At 38.6% G+C, this 22,277-nt stretch overlaps 1 protein-coding gene across 1 annotated transcript; it reads right to left on the reverse strand.

The window, feature by feature from the left end:
• Positions 1-10,552: 10,552 nt before the first annotated feature.
• On the reverse strand, positions 10,553-12,488 carry LOC133715352 (MYB-like transcription factor ETC3). The gene is made up of 3 exons (XM_062141824.1): positions 12,178-12,488; positions 11,712-11,799; positions 10,553-10,945 (listed from the first exon to the last, which is right to left on the reverse strand). The coding sequence occupies exons 1-3, from the start codon at positions 12,233-12,235 to the stop codon at positions 10,753-10,755; spliced, it is 339 nt and encodes a 112-aa protein (XP_061997808.1). The 5' UTR covers positions 12,236-12,488; the 3' UTR covers positions 10,553-10,752.
• Between the last annotated feature and the right edge of the window lie 9,789 nt (positions 12,489-22,277).

The raw sequence follows: 22,277 nt of genomic DNA on the forward strand, positions 1-22,277 counted from the left end.
TACCTGGACTTCTAATTTGTTGTCAACGTAGTACCTACGGGGACTTTCCATCACGGGTCCGTCAGTTCGAGTCACGTGTGACGCTCGTGACCCCCAAAAAGATGGCTAAATGGACTTTTTACTCACATCAATCCCAAAACTCGTTGAAAACTTCGATTCCTCCAAACCAAGTACACTTACACATAGAAGTCGACCTAAATCATACCCGAACTCCCACTCCTCCTAAACCTAAAAGTCGACAAAAGTGAATCAACCAGGCTGGAAAGGAGTCGATTCCATTGGATTCCCGACAAAAAGTGATCGATGGCGAAGATGTGGAGGTTTTTCAGAGAATCTGGACCGAGACGCAAAGATAGTAAGTCTCACTTTCATCTCCTTCCTTGTGAGAACAGTGTCGGACCTGGTAAAAAATGTGTTTTACAAAGAATCTGAGTCCAGATTAGGGTAAACAAATATTAGGGTTTTGATTAGCTTTTGATTAAGATGAAATGGTTTTTTAGGGTTTCGGGATTTGGGGGTGAATTTTTAAACTTCAAATTGGGAGTGGTCCATGTATTCCATTCCTTCTATTTGTCATTTTGCATTGGAATCTTGAAGTTTGAATTTCCAGAACGCTCTAGAAGAGCGCTTTGGCAATATCCAAGATTCCCTCCTCCCTGACTTGAAGGTTCAATGGAACAATCTGCGTTTTGCTGATTTCAAGTCTGTTGCTGAATATAATTCAGAAGCTCTTCGCCTACAGTCCATGTTGAGGTTTTGTGGACAACCTGTCACAGAGCAAGAGCTAATTGAGAAAACTCTCTCCACCTTCCCCGTTTCAGCCATTGTGGTATCAAAGCAATACCGCACTGAAGTCAATGCTGGACGGATCACGAGGTTTCATCAGCTTATCAATCTCATATCTGTAGCTGAGAAACATGATAAAATACTCGTAAGGAATTATAATTCAAGGCCCATTGAAACTAAGAGCGTTCATGAGGTGAATTATAATGCACCCAAAAGACGGCGCAAGGAGCGGAACCCTAAGAATAAGGGATATGAGGGACGTATGGGTCCATATAACCGCCCTAACCAGGAAGGAAACCGCAAGTTTGGTACGGATACACGTGGTAGCAATGCCACACGTGGGAGAGGGGGTCGTGGCAACCCTGGCCGTGGTGGTGGCACCATGGCCTGTGGTGGTGGCGTCATGGCCCATGGTGGTGGTACCAACCCTCCTAGGGAAGGCCCACAACGTGCACCTCAATTAAAGGGAGGCAACCACAATGATGTGTGTCATCGATGTGGATGAAGTGAGCATTTGTTCAAGCAATGCAAGGCAAGCGAGCAACTAGCTGCAAGATACAGGGCATACAGGGACCTGAGGGAGCAAGAAGTGTACCTTGCAGAAGAAGAAGAAAATGGTGGAGACATCCATCACACCATAGAGGACTTCAAAGCTGACATTGAAGTGCATAAGGATGCCGCAGACTTTGATTAGATTAGTCCTTTTATTTTCCAAGAATTTTTGTAATGACAATATGCCTTAGTCAATAAGTGACAATTGTATTAACTCTTTCTCATGTGGCGCATCCAATAAAATATGATGTCTAGGAAAGTCATTGAGATCATCGGTACTTAAGAGAGCCTCGCTCCACCAACATCTCTCTACTTTCCTGGTCATATTTGATTGGAGTTACCAAACGGATAGAGTGACTACAATGTGTCTTAGTTTGATTTTATTTTGGATTAGACTTTTTGGGACCTTTGATGTAATCATTGGCTATCTTTATTAATAAAGTATCGTATTATTATTCGATGTCATGGACATGTTTTAATTCTGAACTTTATTATTTTTCAGTATGTTTCCTGGAGAGTTGGAATGCCTTGTTGATAGTGGCACCACACATACTATATTGCGACATAGGCAACTATTTCTATGGATGACGCCTAGTCGATCTTCTGTGACTACGATGGCTGGACCATTACAATTGATTCATGGTCGAGGACCAGCTCAATTTATGTTGCCAAATGGCACAAGTATTAATGTCACCAAAGCTCTATATGCTCCTAGGGCTGGAAGGACCCTATTGAGTTTTAAAGATATAAAAGCCAATGGTTTTCATGTGGAAACACATTGTGAGAATGGACAAGAGTTCCTTTGCATCACCTCTAATGACTACGGACATAAACGAGTATTAGAGAAACTTATGTGTCGATCTAGTGGGTTGTATGCAACCACTATTCGAATTATTGAATCCAACCATATCATGAGAAATGACTTATGGGATTCTGACACATATAGGCTTTGACATGACCGTTTGGGACACCCAGGTCGTGATATGATGATTCGTATATTAAAGACTTCACACGGACATCCATTTTTCAAAACGAAAAGAACTCAGAACCAAAATTCGATCCATGGTAGGGCTGGCGCCGCCTACCTCATGCGGCCCAAAAGTGGTATTGACGCCACCAATACCTTCTTGGTTCCTTTTTCTACTTCTAAAGTCAATTGTGACTTCGTGGCTCAACCGGATACTTCCCTGGTTGCTTCTAAAGCCCATCTTTCGTTTTGCAAAGCCTGATCTTTAGCAAAATTAGGATCGAGACCATCCTATGCAAAGGACACTAAGGAAAATATTCCATTTTTACAAAGAATCCAAGGTGATATTTGTGGACCTATTCAACCAACTTGCGGACCATTTAGATATTTTATGGTGTTGGTTGATGCAGCGGCACGATGGTCACATGTCATGCTATTGTCCACAAGAAATGCTGCCTTTGCTAAAGTCCTAGCACAAATCATTAAATTACGGGCTCACCACCCTGATCATCCCATTAAGTCAATTCGTCTTGACAATGCTGGAGAGTTTACATCAAAAACCTTTGATGACTATTGCATGTCCATTGGGATTGAGGTTGAACATCCTGTTCCTCATGTTCACACCCAAAATGGTCTCGCAGAAGCTGCCATCAAAAGACTTCAAATGGTCGCTAGAGCATTGGTTATGCGCACCAATCTCCCTGTTTCTGCTTGGGGCTATGCAATATGGCATGCAGCTGTGCTCATTCGTCTGAGGCCTACTGCCACTCAACCCTTTTCTGCATCCCAGATGGTTACTGGATATGAGCCTGATGTCTCACACTTACGCATATTTGGGTGTTCAGTTTATGTGCCAATTGCGCCGCCATAGTGCACCAAAACGGGTCCTCAAAGACGATTAGGCATTTATGTTGGATATGACTCTCCAACCATTATCCGCTACTTAGAACCCTTGACAGGCGATCTATTTACCGCTAGATTTGTGGATTGTTACTTTGATGAGACAGTCTTCCCGTTGTTAAGGGGAGATAGGAACAATAATGTTCAACAGGAACGACATGAATTGTCGTGGTCTGTCCCCACTTTGTCTCATCTTGATCCCCGAACCGCACAGTCCGAAATTGAAGTGCGGAGAATTCTCGATCTTCAGAACATAGCAGACTCTATGCCTGATGCGTTTTCTGATTTCGCTAAAGTGACAAGATCACATATACCTGCTGCAAACATGCCTGCAAGGATTGATGTCCTTAAAAATCATGGACATGGCGCCACCCCTAGGGGTATTGGGCATGGCGCCGCCACCACTAATAGTGATGGCAATGTGGCTCAGGCCAGGCTCCCAGCAAGGAAACGTGGGAGGCCCAAAGGTTCGATGGATTCTCGCCCGAGAAAGAAAGCGAGTTTGGAACATAAATAACCCGTCTCATGAAGATATTCCGGATTATGGTTATGTCCAAGAGACATCATTGGGGGACGCTCCAATGTTAGAACCAATTCCAGGGAATAAGGAGATCTCCATGAATTACACTAGTGTACATGGGAAGTTGAATCGAGATTCTATTATCCTTGATGATGTGTTTGCATATTCTATTGCTCAAGGAATTATAGAACACAATGATATCGAACCTCGCTCCGTTGAAGAATGTCAACGAAGAGCAGACTGGCCTAAATGGAAAGATGCGATCCAGGTTGAATTGGATTCACTAACAAAGAGACAGGTATTTGGGCCTATAACGTTGACACCCCCAAGTATAAAGCCTATTGGCCATAAATGGGTCTTTGTTAGAAATCGTAATGAGAAAAATGTGGTTGTTAGATATAAGGCCCACCTTGTGGTGCAAGGTTTCTCACAACGCCCTGAAATCGACTACGAGGAGACATATTCTCCCGTAATGGACGTTATAACGTTCCGCTACCTTGTCAGTTTGGTAGTTTCAGAAAAACTTGACATGTAGCTTATGGATGTGGTTACAGCATATCTCTATGGGGATCTAGATTCAGAGATATATATGAAGGTTCCAGATGGACTTCAATTACCCAAGTCAAGTGGCTCTAAACCACGGAGCGTGTTTCAATAAGATTGAGACGCTCACTATATGGATTGAAACAATCCGGACGGATGTGGTATAACCGTCTAAGTGACTACTTGATTGGGAAGGGTTATGAGAACAATGAAATATGCCCATGCGTGTTTATAAAAAGGACAAGTTCCGGATTTGCAATTGTAGCAGTTTATGTCGATGACATGAACCTAATTGGAACTCTAGATGAGTTAAAGGAAACTGCTAAGTACTTGAAATCCAAATTTGAGATGAAAGATCTTGGGAAAACGCGGTTTTGCCTCGGACTAGAACTCAAGCACCGTAGTGATGGGATTATGATCCATCAGTCAGCATATACTCAAAAATTATTAAGGCGCTTTAATGAAGATAAAGCAAAGCCTGTGAGTACTCCCATGATCAGTCGTAGTCTTGAGCCTGAAAAAGATCCGTTTCGTCCAAGGGATGAGGACGAAGACTTATTAGAGGCTGAAGTGCACTATCTAAGTGCAATAGGCGCATTATTGTACTTAGCTCAATGCACAAGACCGGATATCTCATTCACAGTGAACTTGTTAGCTCGACACAGTTCTGCGCCAACACGCCGCCATTGGATTGACATAAAGACAATCTTTCGATACTTGAGAGGTACGATTGATATGGGCTTTTTCTATCCCTACAGAGAGAAAAGAAATAACGGAAGTGTGGGATCGGACTCCACAAGGCAAAACGCCACCTTCCGTGCTCTTCCTCCCCTCCATCAAAATGAAAACGATGTCTTGATGGGTTTTGCTGATGCAGGGTATCTCTCTGACCCTCACAGAGGTCGCTCCCAAACGGGTTATGTCTTTACCATGGGAAGCACTGCGATATCTTGGAGGTCTACAAAGCAGATCCTTGTTGCTCCTTCCTCAAATCATGCAGAGATTATCGCTCTACATGAAGCCGTGCGAGAATGCATATGGCTAAGGTCTGTAGTTAGACACATTCGAGGAACTTGTGGTTTGAAGTCTACCACAGATGAACCTACATGCATTTATGAAGATAATGCAACTTGTATTGAGCAAATGAAGTTAGGTTTCATCAAGGGCGACAACACTAAGCATATATCGCCTAAGTTTTTTTACAATCAGCAACAACAAACACTTCTAAATATTGAAGTGAATCAAATCCGTTCAAAGGATAATGTAGCGGACTTGTTTACCAAGTCATTACCTAAATCCACCTTCGAGAAACATGTGAAGAGCATCAGATTAAGAAAGCTATCCGAACTCCGATAATTGTAGAACTCAGGGGGAGACCTTGACATCAGGGGGAGGTATGATGTCTACATGTTCGATCTCAAAGAGTGAAGGACGTGTTGTGCTCTTTTTGCCCTTCGACCAGGGTTATTTTTGTCCCACAGGGTTTTTGTTACCTGACAAGGTTTTTAGTGAGGCAACGATCAAAGCGTCATCACTGAGTTTGAGTGGCACAATGGGGAGTGTTGAAGGATGTCGACTACTCCACATTCACGCACGTTGTGCTCTTTTTCTCCTTCGACCAAGGTTGTTTTTTCCCACAGGGTTTTTATTACTTGGCAAGGTTTTTGACTAGGGAACTTAGAAGTGCATAGCAGAGGCAACACTATTGACATGGAATATCCAAGGGGGAGTGTTGTAAATGATAATGACCATTCATGCAATAGGTATTGCTTAATGTATGCGATTGACATACTTGTAATGTGCGATTGACATACTTGTAATGTGCGATTGACAGACTCATAATGTATGCGATTGACAGACTCGTAATGTGCGAGTGATTAGTATAGCTATTATGTATTGCCTTTTGTATACATGATGTAACCCTATATAAACCTCATGGTGAGATGAATACAATACAATACAATTTTTCCAATTCTCTACAACAGGGATGTGACAATAGGCTTGCTTAATTGTGAGCTTCCCAATGATGTTAATTAGTTTGCTTTAGCTTGGATAGGTTTTACCGGATTTTCTTGCCGGAATTCTTATGTAAATTTTGTAAGCTATGGCTATTTGGCTGTTGATTATTGAATAACAATCAACTTCTATGTAAAAATAATAATAATAATAATAATAAAAATATATAATTTGGTGTAGTCTGAGGTTGAAAATGACTCCATGGAACTAAAAATATCTTGTTGCCGACAACCTTTTCAAAACTATTCCCACCAAAGCACGTAAAATTGCAAAAACATGATGAGGAACAAAATCAAAACAACTGAAAAGTACTCTACGTTATTTTAGAATATTGAAATTTCAGAGTTGGAAATTGTTAGATACAAAGTATTCACAGTTTAATAAGCTAATCTAACTCATTCTCAAAAAAAAAAAAAAAAAAAAACTAATCTAACCGTTCTGAATTTTGGAATTTCAATATTCTGGAGCATTATAAACAATCCTCAATATAACTACAAGTCATTAAAACATGAACATAATTTTCAGTACAATAGGATCAATGTAACGATATAATAATGCTAGTCAAATCAACTACCATAAAACAACTAAATTAGCAAAATTTTCTATAGTACTATTATAGAATATTCAATATTGTAGGCCTGGGCATTTTAGCCCGAAAGCCCGAACCGGATCGATCCCGACCGTGAGGTCCAGGCCGGGCTTTGAGAGAAAAAATAGACAAAAAAATAAAGCCCGGACCATTTGAGTTTAAATGGTCCGGTCCCGGGCCCTTGTTTCCATAATCCCAAAAGCCCGAAGATAAGCCCGATTCCATATACCCTTTGGAAAGGGTTCTACTAGTCTTTGTCTTAAGACAATAAGACTTTCACTCTTTCAGACTTTCACTCTTTCAGACTTTCAGTCAACCCGAAACCCTCAGCCATCGACGCTCAACACAACACCTTGACCCAGCTTCGGATTTTGATTTCCTTGGAGCGATCAAAACTTCAAAAGGGATTCCAATTCTAGTTTCCCTTTGAAGCTCGAACTCGCAGCACTCTCCAAGTTTCCAGTACCCGACCCTTTCCCAGACGCAAAGCTTTGGGAAATTTATTTGCAGCCTTCTTCAGTTCTTCAATTCCCTTCGCATCGCTTTTCCAGTTTCCCTTCGCAGCTCGAACCCACTCGAAGCCCTCAATCTCTTTTCCTTGAATTGGTTAATTTTTTTCTGAATTTGTTTTGTTTTTGTTTTGTATCCAGTGGTTTGTGTTTTGAGTAGTTCCAGTTTATAACAAGAAGATTGGGTTCATCGTGAAAGCTTGGTGAGATTTGGATTTGGTAGTAGTACTAGGAGTCGGTGTTGGTTTGGCTGGGAAGAGGTGGGTGCCAATATTTGGATTGACTTTGGGAAGGAGTTTTCAGCAAAAGAGGAAGGAGTTTTAGTTTCAGCAAAAGCAAGGTAAGAGTTGGGTTTCTTTTCATGGTAGGATTTGGATGTTCTTCGATTATGTCAGATTGTGGTTTTCATTGAGTTATTTGTGTCTGAGTTTTATATGACATTAGACGGTGGCTTACTTGATTTCATAGATTTGTTTTGTGATTTTTGATCAGATTGATTGGTATTGATTGTTATTGATCTTTCTTTTGTTAATTAAAGCTTATCTTATTCAATTGTTAATGTATGCAATATGGTTTTGTTTTGTAGTCTGGGTTTTGTTTTTAATCTTATTCATCTTTGTTATCGTTTAATGAATTGTCACTGGTTTCCATGAGTAAAATATTTTCTTCTGCTGATAAGTGATAAGGTTGTGAGTTTGTGTTGACGTGAAAGATCCATTACAAGTTGTATATACTTTAGAGTTAGCAACTGATGTATGTTATCTAAAGAAACTAATTCATTAAAGCAACTGGTTGTTTGAAATATAGAATGTAGGAAGTTGTTCTTAATTGGTTTTCAGAGTGACCAGCTGTTCCAAATCAACATATGTCAATAAATGATTAAGTATTGGCTTTCAGTTCTTTAATATGATTTTATTTATTGCTCAAGGGTTATGTTATTTCTTCTTTGTTCTATAGTTGTATAATCTGAAGCCTCTCTTTATCACTTTGGATCTTTGACAATGGAACCCGAAGCAGCTGCAGTTTCACTAGTTTGTGGGGACGAGATGGTGGTGGCTTCCAACCAGTCTGAGGGCGGTGATGAAGAAGCTATGAAGTTTGGATGTTATTCTCTTCATTTTGTAGCTTAGTTTGTAACTTGTATGATTTTATATATATTCTTCTTCTAAACCCAGAAAAATGATGAAACAATGGAGAAATTTGAAAATGAAGGTAAGCAAAATTTGACTTTTGGGCCCGAAAACCCGGCAAAACCGGCCCGGGCCTATTTGGTCCGGTCCTTCATGGTCCCTATAACTGAAAAACATTATTTGAGCCCGGCCTGAAAAAAACGGGCTTGGTCCCGGGCCTAGTAAATTGGCATGCGGTCCTGGCCCGTGCCCAGGCCTAGAATATTAACACATCGGAGCCGAGAGATTCGTTATATTAGTCATTATTTATGGTATATATTACATAATGAGGTAATGCAAACAAGAACCTCTTAACCTAACCCATACTAAAATACAACTTACCCTACCAATCTTAACTGGATTTCCAGATTAGAGTAGCAGGACACTGAGGATATGCATGGGAGGTGGGAACCGTGTGTTTTCATTGTCAAATAGGACGTTGTGCGTGGTCAGAGAGGTAAGCGAGGGCAGTGTCTCAGTTTCTACTTTCTTGAGATCCCAAAGTGCGTACAGGCACTAGCTTTGCTTTGCTTTTTGGATTACTGGTGGATACTTCAGGGCTCAGGCTAGGATATCAGCTATACCTGGAGAGTTCCTGCATGCATGTCCTTGCTTTGCTTTATGACCTGCAGGTCACCTTGGAACACTTATATATAGCCCCGCTATAGACACCAGAAAAGCCAAGTACCTGAAGATAAAGGAGGTCCCATGCACCTCAGTCGATATTATTGCTCGGGAAATTTGCCTTGTTAATCAGTTTGTGTGTTTATGGCTATGATTACAAATCGTACTTCGGAAACGTAATTGTCTCTCTGAATTCGAAAAAATTCTGGAGAGTGAGTTATTTCGGATAGTGATCGATGATTGCAGTGAAAGAAATACATCAATCTAATGATGACAAAAGTCGAAGGAAGGGGGCACTCGCCCCTAAATCGGGAACTTCACTTATTCAACAATGTGTTCTTAGTATTATGGCTTGAACTTTGGTTCAACTTCAACTAGTGTTTTTACACCGGAAAAAACTACGATCTCCCGGACTTTTAAGGCAGATTCTCAGCTCGGCGGTGAACGAGTTCAGGTGCTATTAGAAAGCTGCGTGTGGGTCTTTCAACCCATGCTTTTAACATGGGTACTGTAAGGTTCAAGTTGAATGAAACAGTTTTAAATTAACAATTTAGTATTGCAATCACTAAAACAATCACAATTCTGTGGTCATGAGTAGATTGTTTGGATATTAGTACTCTGTATATATTTGACAATTTTTTTTGTAAGGTCTCATCTTATCATGTGTACCGTAAAGCTAATTTTAATCCCTTTATAAACTTATCTAATATTTGACCAAAAAATAGGGTGATGGACTGATGGATCGAGTCCGATTGGCTACCAATTTACCATTAACAAACAGTGCATGGGTCTTTAAACTCATGCGTTAACATGGCTACTGCAAGGTTTAAGTTAAAAATAATTCAAAATTAATAATTTATTATATCATTTCCTCTACAGCGTCAAGACCGTGTGTAAGGTCTTATCTCGTCAGGCGTAGCGTGAAGCTAATTTTGTGACTAGCTAATGAGCAGTTAGAATGGAAAAACTTAAAATGATCTTAACCCTTTTACAGGTTCATCCACTATTAATTTGATCAAAAGATAGGATGATGAGGGAGTTGCCTCTACATTTTGAAATACATGGATGTTTGGGTTTGTGGGGAAGGGGGTGGTTGGAGATGTTAAATTCTACAGCAAGAACGATTATGATACAGACTGTGTATGAAACCAATTAATTCAAGCTGGGAAAAGATGGAGGACAGAGACCAATCAACTGGTCTAAAAGGAGAAGGACACAAGCAATATAGGCCAGGTCATAAATGTCAAGTACATAGGGGGATCTACTTCAAAATCTTTACTTTGAATCATTCTCCAATGTTGTCTTTGCTTGTGTTTGTGTCATGTGGGTTAGTGTGTCAGAGAGAGATGGAGAGACAAGGGGGGAGAGAGAGAGCTAGAGATAAGAGGGGTAATAAGTCTAAATAGATTAACCAAAGAGGTAAGTCACAGCTACCTTACCTTGTGAACACACATAGGTAGGTGGTCAAAAAGGAAAAAAAGAGACATGAATTAGAAATTAAATTTCTTTTAGCTAGTTCTAAGTCCTACTGTTTACTACTACTGACAAGGAAAACCAATGATGATGATTGATCAGGATCAAGAATTGTATCTCCTACTATTCTTAGTAGACTTATTCATGTTATTGCTATTATTAAGCTGCTGGGGTTGCTGGTACTTCTCCTGCTCTGTTCTTCTTCTACTTGCAAATACTTCTCCGTGTCTCATTAACCAGAACCTCTCTATTTCTTCTGCTTTCCGGCCCGGAAGCCTCCCGGCTATAAGTCCCCACCTGAGCTATACACATTGCAATTAGAAACCATTCTACGAATTTAATTGATTAGTCACTTTATTAAGTTTAATGAACTGGTCAATTAAGACCAAGCTGCATTGTTTTCATAAGCTGCTTATATTGCACTTACAGTTACAGTCCCGAAATAATCTCATTTTTTGCACAAAGAATTGTGCCCAAATCATGTTGATGTATTCACAATTTCACATCTATGTTAAAAGAGAAATTGAGTTATGAGTAGAAGAAAGACAATAACTTTGATGGAACTCGATAATAATGATAGTCAGGTGGTGGATCCGTGGATGTCTTTTAGTGAGAAAGCAACACTAGCTAATTGACCAAAAAAAAAAAAACACTAACTAGTTTTATCTTGAATAACGGAAACATTATTTGATGAACGTGTATACAAATTTAGAAACTATAGTATGCTAAACAGCAAAACATTGCTGCCCCCTAGCTATCAGTATCACAATACGATAAGAAGGTTCCCTAGCAATGGTATCACATTAATGAACCTACCAAAACGACGACTCACGTGTTACACATGTATCATCGTAATGCACTAGTAAGAACGACATTTTTTCTTATCCCTATTTAAGGGCGGCCATTTCTAAAAGAAGTAAAGGAACCCTCAAAACTCCCATTTTACTTCGCCAAAAAAAAAAAAAAACCTCCCATTTTAAACCGGAAATATATAAAAGGACTGATAGGGGGGGCACTAATTTCGTGCTAGTAAAAAGTTTAATTTGTCATCGTTAAGTTTTACCTGTCTCCGACGAGCTTGTACATTCTACAAATGAGATCTTCTTCTTGTTCCGACATGTTTATGAACTCCCACTCAATGCTGCTTACCTCTGCCATATTTATAATACATGCAAACACAGAGAAACAGAGTGAGAGAGACAGAGAACAGTTACATAGATAGATCATATTAATAGTAATATTCATCAATAAAAAAAAGGTGAAACCATATGGACCAGCAATGATGTAGCATGGGGTACCAAATTATTATATGCAGAAAATCAAGGAAAGATTCAAAGACAAGAGTAAATTTGGACAGGTCAGGTTAGAACCTGTCCCAGAAAGCACTAAACAGATAAAGCAAACAAAGAAGAATACATTATAAATTAAGCAGAAACAAGAAGAACCCATTAAAGTTTAAGCAAAAAGAAGATGAACCCAGAAGTTTGATTTGAGTGATGAGAAAGGAGAAAGGAGTGATGGAAACTTGCCTTCCGAGAAGGAACTGCTGCAAGTCTTGGCTTGTTTTCTGCGGCGTTTGACGTCCATAGCTGCTAGCTTTTTCCACAAGCACTTTTGGAGTAGTTGGGCCAATTTGAGAATGAACAGAGGGAGATGAAAGAGAGAGGAGGGAGAGGAACCCAAGTAGAATTTTTGGAGTGATAAGATTAGAAGGGGGAAGAATTGGGTTTTAAATAGTTTCCCAAGAGGAATTTGTTTTCGACTGTAAAAAAAACAGGCTCAGTTTTAAATGGCTCATTGAGAGAAGAGCTTGCTCATCTTTGAACCGCTAAGAAAGCAAAGCAAGAGCAATGGAGGAAGAAATATGGAATGGCAGGTCCTACCAAACAAACAAAATAAAATCATGTTGACTTGTAGTTGTCACCCTTAGTCCACATAAAACTTTGTTTACAAGGTCAAATGCTTGTTGAAGCCACTCATGGCTCTCCTTCAAAAGACATAAATACCCTTCATCAAGCCACAAAACCAGGTGCAATTCAGGGGTAAAATGGTCTAATGGAGTTGGCACTGTTGATGTGTCCACTTGTCCATGATGAGGTGGCGAACACCCAAGCCAAGTCCCAGAATGAGTGCCAAAATAACTGGAATGTAAATCACAATTAAAGGAATTAAATAGGGGGATGTTTATGCTCCAGGTAGTACCGTAGTAGTACTTAAGGATATCATTAATTATTGCTTAATTGGATGTTGGTTTAGATTAGCTAGTTAATTGATTGATAGACAAATACTTAGGTGGGGGTTTCCCCACCACGTGGCCTTACGGCCATCCAATCAGAAGCAATCAAATTTTCCATCTTTTCCGAAACTGCTCCTGCTCTCTAAAGTGAAATACCCAAAACACCCCCCTTGCTGGACAGTGATTGACCCTCCCCACCACGTGTCCCGTGCGGGTGCCCTACGCAAGATTCTTTCTAATTGATATAGGGTCCAGGGATTAAAGAGTAGTGAGGACCTGCCATGTTGACAGAGACACATAAATACCCATCAGGTAAAAGAAGACTGCTCCTAGTCTTTATAACTTATAAGTCTTTAATATCTTTGAAAAATCCAATTCCCTAAGATCATAACTAACAAGTTTAATCAAAATACAGTAAATACATACTTCTCAAATTTTATTCTATATTTTCTGGGTCCAAAACAATTCATTCTGTGTCACATCCATTGGCAACTTAATGTTTGAATATGTTGTCAATCTATTATCCAATGCCCAAATAGCCGGGGGTTTGTATGTATTTCATTTCAGTTTGTTTCCATTCCAACAACCCAGTCTGTTGGGTTTGTACTTCTAGCTAATTGTAATGGAATTTGTTTGTTTTTGGCCAAAAAAAAAAAATAGCCGGGGGTTGTTGGGCTACTTTTATAGTTACTACATTTTTTTTTTCTTTTAAAAAGAAGAGCTCAAAAATATTTAGAGCAACATGTTCTCTTGGGGAGATGAGTTTTTCTAGTGGATTTTATGTAGAATTATGAATTGTATTGAACAAACTAAACTTTTAATTTTTTCTTTGATTGCGTTGTAAGATGAAAGTACTTAAATGATAACTATTTTTTTACCCCCTTAAAGAGTGTTTGAATTATAAAATTTTAGGAGAAACATTAATAATACTAATTGGTCAAAGCCATTAATATATGTTTTTCTAAAGCGTTCTCATTGGAGAGAATTTGAAGTACCTACATCTCGTTCAAAAAAGTTTTTTCTACTTTGTATAACACCCTGCTATTGTATCAATCACCTTTTCAGTTTCCAGCTACCACTTAACGACATTGAGTATGGGGTCAAGCAAAAAAGTAAGTATGGATAAAATTAGAGTATGAATCATGAAAACGAAACATTATGAGGAGTTGCACAAGTTAAAGACCAGAAGAATTCTTTTCTTCTTGTTTGTTCTCTTTGGATCAATTTCAAGCATTAATCGTGGAAACCGAATGTACTTAACGAGATTTGATTCGAATTGCAAGTCACATAAGTCCAAGAGAAAGATTAATCCATTATCCAAAGCTAGAGTATTTTACGTAATTAAAAGTTGAAATTTGTAGAGGACGTTTATAAAAAGTGAAAAATCCTAATAAGGTTTGTGCATGACTTTATAGTTATTTAGGGATGTAGACAATTCATGATTTAGTTCAAACAGCTTTTATAGGTTGAGCCCTAGATAAGATTCTTGCATGGATGAATGTTTGGTAGGACAATTAGAAAGGTCAAATTAAAAGGAGCAAAAAGCCAAATTTACTTTAAGATCATGTCTTATTCTTTTGATTTTGTTCTGGATCTTTGCGAGAACAAGAACATGGATTCAAAAACCTTTGTAGTTTGCCTCAAAGAGAGCTCACTATAATTCACAATTGGCAGCTTTTACATATTCTAAATTAATACTACTCGATCTGTGTAGGCTGCTTTCCACATTTCAACTTACATGAATTGCTTGAAGTATGCCACTTTCCACATTTTCAAGTTCTCAGATCTTTGGCCTCGTATCTAAAGGTGGCTAGCTGACGCCAACATGTTTTTTCATCTTAATTTAAAATTTGTATATCACTTGAAAACTCCAGAAGCAAATAATTAATTGAAAGTACGTAGCAAATGAGAATGATGGAGATGACAAGCACAAGCGGTCCTTAGATGCAAATGAGAATTGTCTTGTACAGTATTTCTTTTTATTTTTATTTTTATACATGCATATGCGTATTTGTTTTCCTCTCCTCCAATCGTCTTCTCTCTTTCTCTCTTATGGTTAGGGTGTTAAACAGCGACAAGCGGAGCCTGTGGCCCACAATTGTACAGTACTGTCTCAACCACCCATTAGGTGTTGGGTTGTAATCACAAAAGTCCTCGGTACAATTGGGTAAGAGCCACCCACTTATAAGTTATATTTTCTTTTGTCATTTTTCTAATGTGGGATCTTTCCTCTCCAACACGCCCCCTCACGTGCAACCTAGCTTTAGGTAGTAGGTATGCACGTGGAATTAATTGACAAACCCAATTCCACATTAGGAATCGGGTCACAAGTCCCACATTAGAGACTTGACCAATCACATAACAATCCAAGGCCCACATCGGACACTTGGCAATAATCCAATCGGAAACTTCCGATGATCAATTTAATGAACCCAAACTAGGTCCATGATTGGAGAAGAGATTGGTGAATCAATTAATACCCAAATCCGGGTCCATGATGACGACGTAATTGAAGAGCAACCCGCTCTGATACCATGTTAAACAGCGCAAGCGGGGCCCGTGACCCACCATTGTACAAATACTGTCCAAACTTAACCACCCATTAGGTGTTGAGTTTTAATCACAAAAGACCTCGGTACAATTGGGTAAGAGTCACCCACTTTTAAGTTATATTTTCTTTTGTCACTTTTCTAATGTAGGATCTTTCCTCTCCAACATAGGATTTACTCTTTAGCATGTTCACATACTATTTTATGTCTTCTGTTGATGATGATCCATTTGGTTTCGAAGATTATGCAATAAGGTTGTTCTTTTCAAAGGTTTCAAGGTGTCGAGGTTTATGGAAAAAATGAGACTTATATAGGATTCCAAAAGTGTCACAATTCAAGAATTCAAGGTGGCCGCTTTTAGGTTTAGTTTGCTAGCCACCTTGTAGGGCAAATATTCTTGGTAACTGCATGTACTTCAATGAAGGAGCTATAGTTTCTATAGCAGTGTATAATGGCCTCTCGGACGTGTCTAAGGTTATCCTGTTTTCGATTAGGGTTTGGGCAACTGCATAAATTCCCTCTTGATTTATAGTTGAAGAAGATCGGGCGTAGCAAAGGAGGTACGCTTGTTTGGTGTCTGAAGGTGGGCAAGGCTAGTGTTCTTCCAATGTTGGGCTTTGTTCGAACACGGAATAATCATGATCTCTCATCTTTGGTATGGCAAAAACATGCTTGTGCGTTTTTAGCTACTTTGGTGGCTGGGGTTGAGTTGATGTATGGATTTGTCTTCTATATGATATTCTAGGGCAAAAGGTCGGGGATGTGTGGGGTAACGCGTTGATGATTCGGTAACCTAGACCTTTACTAGGTTTCCTTCGATCTCCCCGTTCGTGTCCAACCATAGAAGATCCTCAACGAGTTTGTTCTCTTCCTTGGATTTCCAAATCGACTGGAGTGGTGAAGTTGTGAGGCTACTCTTGTTTGGAGAGTTTTGGTGTTTTTAGGGCAACGATTCCGACTGTTGTAGCGCAGTTAGCTAACCACGAATCTTGGACAGGACGTTTACCCGAACAAGAACGAGCAACTGTTTTGTCACTAGCCGGTTTTCGGTGGTTTGTTTCCAATGGTGATCCCAGTTTATGTCAGGCCAGTTTTAAGAAATCGAGAAGAGAAGTACTTCTCGTGTTGGGATTGGATGTGAATGCATGTCCTCCAAATTAAGCAAAAAATTATTCTCTAAAAAAAATAAACGAACTCGCTTGTCGGTCACAGAATGTCAATTCAATGCCTAAGATGATTTGTTGCTAATTTTTCGAGAAATTCTGGATTACATACATATATGTCATACATACATTTATAAATGTGACATCAAATTTGTGATCATTGGGGTACGTCTCTTTTTGTGCAATCTTAATTTTGTGAACAAATTTGTTGTCGATGTTGTAGTTTAGTTCAATTATACATAAATAGTGTAAAATGAATGTGGTAAACTTATTGTCATATAGTAAATTTAGTTCAATTAAATTGTAATTTTGATTCAATTGAATGTAAAAGGCGTATATGACGATACCTATCACAGTCATATATAGATAACTCCATTAATTTTTACCCTTTCTATTAACGTAAGAGTTTATAAAGGAAACCACGAGGAATTCAAGTACGAGCTTGATGCATAACTCGTCTATTGTCTGCAACCTCACAATCCCATTGATAGAGAATATATAAGTGTGGCACAACCGAATCAATAAACCATCAAGTTGTTGTTTAAAACCTGATATATATATATGCATTGTGTGTGTGAGTGTGTGTATATACACATAACATACCTACGTATATGATGGACATTCCGGATTCATCTTATACGTAGGTATGTTATGTGTATATACACACACTCACACACACAATGCATATATATATCAGGTTTTAAACAACAACTTGATATATCACGTATATATTACGGTTTTACTGTGCATGAGGATCGAGGAGCAAAGCAAATTAAGCATGCAAGTTATTCGATTCACTGATGCAGAATCACATATGATCGAGATCAGCACTTAGTATTTCGAGTCTTTGACTTTGCTCGTGTAGCAAAGCAGAATGGTGGATGAAGAAGAAGAAGAAAATATGGAAGGTCGCAGAGTACAGAACTGCTGGAAATCATTATTATGATATATGCTCGTTCTGTTTCTACCAATCTGTTGTTGCTGTAAACCTGTAATCTGTTGTGATTATTCGTGATGATATGATGTGATATATACGTACACATATAGACTTGGCGAGAAAGAAAGCACGATGTTCACCCGTTTGGATTGTAAAAGACAACTCTTTCTCATTATTTTTCTCACAGCCATAGTTCACAAGATGCATAATACAATTATATCAACATGTGATGATCGAAATGTAATACTACCCTGACAACGAAACATGACGTACGGTTCTGCAATATCAGAATATCATAGGATATATAACATGCATGTTAGATACCTATAATTATGACCAAAAAAAAAAAATGTTCGATACCTATACACCATGGCTCGGAACCATTAAATCGATGAACTCATCATATTCAAAAGCATAGTCGACATACGTACTCTTTTAGTTTTGGTTTCCATTGTAAGTCCTGCTATTAGTCTCAGCAACAGAACATGTTAATTAGTAAGTCGACTTAATTTGGTCTTCGTAACGTGTTCACTCTGAGTTGAAAACTTGAATAAGCCCTAGTAAATGATTTGTGGCCTCAATGGCTCAATGAAGCTTAAGATTTGTGGCTTCAATATTAGGTGTCATGCCATGTCATCTACACACATTATCTATTTGTCAAATCACGCCATGTAATTCTTAAGAAAAAGACCATTTTATCCTTCCAAAATCTAATAACTCTAAGTTATTTTAGCTTTCTTCTAAAAAAAAAATTTATTGGTGCCTTTTTTTATTTTTTCGTTTCATTAATTACAATCATGCTCAGATTTAAACAACAACTTTTTTTCTTCAATCAAGAATAGAAAAAATTTCATGTATTTCGGTCAATAGATTTGCACATACATTCGATCAATAAATTTGCATAACACATATATATGAATTCAACCTTTGTTGGGTTCCTGTAACTTTTGAAAATATAATGTGAAAAAATACATATTCATATGATTATATATATTCTTTTGTTCATTTTTTCTCTCTTTATGTAGGTAGGGTATAAACGTTATATTTGAGTTTATTATTTTTTATTTTTGTGTTCTCTTATTATATTTAGATTGTATATTCATGCTTGGTCCGACGTCCTTGGGACGTCATCGTCGGACGAGCCAAAGAGGACTTGTTGTCATGTGGTGGTTCCTCATGGTCAAAGTGGGGGCAGTACGTTGATGGCAGCAAGGTTTTCAGTTCCGGCCTTATCAATGTCGCTTGGAAACGTTGGTGAGAGGGATAAGCAGAGGAGGGGTGGTGGAATGCAGGAGGGGCTGCAGGATCTCTCCCATCTTTGGACATCGATGATGACGAAAGGAGATTTTGGGTTGGCTGGGTGGTGGTTTGGACTGCAGGGGTGCGATATGATTTGATCGCAGATCGATTTCGTATTGGCCAGTGGAAGGGCGGCGGCTGGCGATTGTCGTCAGTTTCGGGCCACCTCAGATATGTTTTTGGGTGTTCAAGTGATGTCGGGATTTGGCAGCCAGGGAGTAGGAGTGACGGGGATTATGGAAGAGGTGCGATGACGAGAACTTTCCCTGCGATGGTTGACTGCGTGCGGGCCTCCTGTTGGGCCTCATGGTACTTGGGCCAGAAAATTCTTTCCAGGCCCAATTATTTTGTTTTTTCTTTTATGCTTAATTATTATTTGCTGTTTAGTTTTAGGTGGCTTTATGCCCTTAATAATGTTCTATTATAGGTTAGTAGGGCGAAGTGGACGTTGTCCCGGTTTATGCACCTTGAGTGCCGTGTCTGACCTAGGACGACGGCAAGTGATGCACTAAAAGCAAGCGTGCAATTTAACCCTGAAAAATGTCATCGTTAGTATATGGTAAATAAGGATCGTTCTAACCGGGGATTGAGGGTCACCTGTAATTGCAAAAACAAGTAAAGAATTAAAAATACAAAGTATAAATTTACAAAAAGAACATATTTATATATAAATAACGAAATAAAAGGGGGGTTTAAGAATTAGAGTTTTGAAAATTAAAATAAATAAAAGAAAGAAAATATAAAAACACATATACAAGAAGGAAACGTAAGAAACAAAGATCAAAACCAATTCCATGTACTCAAATTCGAGTCAAACCCTATAATTGATCATCTAAGTCATGAGAAAGAAGTTGATCATGTGAAACATTAATAAGCAAACGATTTCCAATTTTTTACTTTCCTTCAATATTTAATCTAAGTGAAAGCACCTAAATTAAACCTATTGAACATGCAATCGTAGTCTAGAAAGTTAGCTACTCAAGAACACATTCAAAGCATGAAGAACAAAGAAAGGATGTCAACCAAAGTGCATAACCTAGTATGAAAAAGTTCATCTATTTGCAATCCTCCTTAATTGATTTCGACTTTTGTCCAAAGCCTTTACTACTTATGATTTAGGTTCACAAAATTATTAGGTGAATTGTTTACCTAAATCTAGCACCAATTACATGCATATATCCTAAGTTGGCCACCAAAGAACACATACATATAAAATTTTTCTGTAATCCAAAATCAATCAAGCAATCTCACATAAGCAACATAGAAATCAACATAAAGAAATTGCAACTTTATTTCAAAACATATAAACGGGCTTTAAACTTTGCCCTTAACATCATGTTAACTAGAATTCATAACTCTACCAATCAAACAAAGGAAAACAAAAGAAAGTATGAAATACACCGTGGAAGATGCATGACAAAGCCTTGAGACGAAGAACTTGAAGATCCTTGAAAGCAAGCAATCTTCTAGGGACGACACAAGGGTGGATGGCGGCTAGGATCTTGATGTATTGCATGACTTCTTCTCCTCCTTGGTTGAGACGCAGAGCTTCTGAAGACTAGAGAATGGAGAGAATTTTTCTGATGTTTATTTTCTGAGGGAGAGAGGTGTTTAGGTTCAGCTATTTGCAATCCTCTTCAATTGAATTCGACCTTTGTCCAAAACCTTTACTACTTGTGATTTAGGTTCACAAAACTATTAGGTGAATCGTTTACCTAAATCTAGCACCAATTACATGCAAATCCTATAAGTGTCGACCCAAATAAGATAAACATATAAAAGTTTTCTGTCAAGCAAATTCAATCGAACAAACTCACATAAGCAACTTAGAATCACAATTATAGAATTCGAAAACTTTATTTAAACATAGAAATTGGGCTTAAACTTTGCCCTAAACATTATTGTTAACTAGAAACAAATTCCTACGAAATCAAACAAGGAAATCAAAAGATTACAAGGAAATAGAATGAATTACACCGTGAGTTGGAGATGGAGATGGAGAGCTTGAAATGTTGGAATCTTGAATCTTGGAAGCAAGCCTTCAAGGTGGATGATGGAGGATATGATCTTCACGGCTCCTTCTTCTTCTTCCTCTCCTTGCTTGAAAACACAGAACTTGAAACTAGAGAATGGAGAGAGAGGGAGAGCTTATGATGTTATAGAGAAGTTCTGAATGAGAATGTGTATTCAAAACGTCTAGCATAGGGGGTTTATATAGGGGGACGGCCAAGCTTCATGATCCTTCTTTTAATTTCCCAAGCAATTAATCCGATAATGCCACACAGCTTCGACCAATCACGTAGTGCCACGTCAGCTCTGTTATGTCATCCAAACAATCAAAAAGCTCCAAAATCAATCCATAATATATTGTTGCCGAATTTCCAAGGATTATTTCTGATTTTATTCATAAATTTCTGCCAAATATCTAGGCATGAACATAGACAATGTATCTGGACGCATTTTGGACCTTTTCTCCCTTAAATCTCTCCATGACTTTATCCTTAATGTCCTCCCCTTGATTTTCTCTTGATTTTCACATTAATACTGCAGATTTTAATTCCTTAATTTCAGCCAACATATCTTGAGGGAATTGAGGAACGAATCTGAACTTGTTTTGAGCCTTATCTTGTTGCACACACTTCACCCTTCCTTGAAATTCTCCCTTGATATTCTCCAACGTAATCTTCTTTATCATCCTTTGATTTTCACGTTATCTCCATCATTTCCCATGGCAAAAATCAGATTTAATCTCTCAAAATATCTCCAACGTTTTTCCTTGCGTCCAACAACCCAAAATCAATTGGGCTTTCACCATTTTGCCGAAATCCACATTAACCTAGAAGATTCTTGGGCCTCCATGTGTCATTATCAAGCCATAAGGTCTCCTAGTGCCTCCAGGACTCTTCTCTTAACATCATTTTTCTTCATTATTTTGATCATGCTTCCTGGTTGGCTCAGGATTCTTGCTTTGACAAAGTTTCCTCTTCTGAACAGGATTTCCTGGCTGGACCAGGAAAACTTCATTTCTTCGTTTCAGCTCATTTATGCAATCCTTGTGCCTTGTCTCAGCTCTCTCCAACGTTCCCTAGCTTTTCTTTCTCCTTTTGAGCTCATTTCAGCTTTATTTGCTCCATGGACCTAAAAATAGAAACTATTACTAAAAATAGAAACTTCCTAAAAATAGTAACTTTCCTAAACAAGAATGATTCATTTAAGGAAATAACTAAGTAAATATGAGGAAATAACAGTTAAAACGTCGCATTAAAATGCTCCTATCAGCAAGCTTTTTGCATTGTCAAATGGTTGCAGTCTCCTAGTGGCAGAATGAAGCCAAGTGTCACCAGATTTATTTTTCGGTGGCAACATAGTGGGAAGTTGGTATTATTAGTCCATTATGGCTCCGCGTGAGTATTATCTTTCCGGTATGTCGCCAAAATTGTAAAGC

The sequence above is a fragment of the Rosa rugosa genome, chromosome 6 (assembly GCF_958449725.1).
Source record: "Rosa rugosa chromosome 6, drRosRugo1.1, whole genome shotgun sequence".
Lineage (NCBI taxonomy): Eukaryota > Viridiplantae > Streptophyta > Magnoliopsida > Rosales > Rosaceae > Rosa > Rosa rugosa.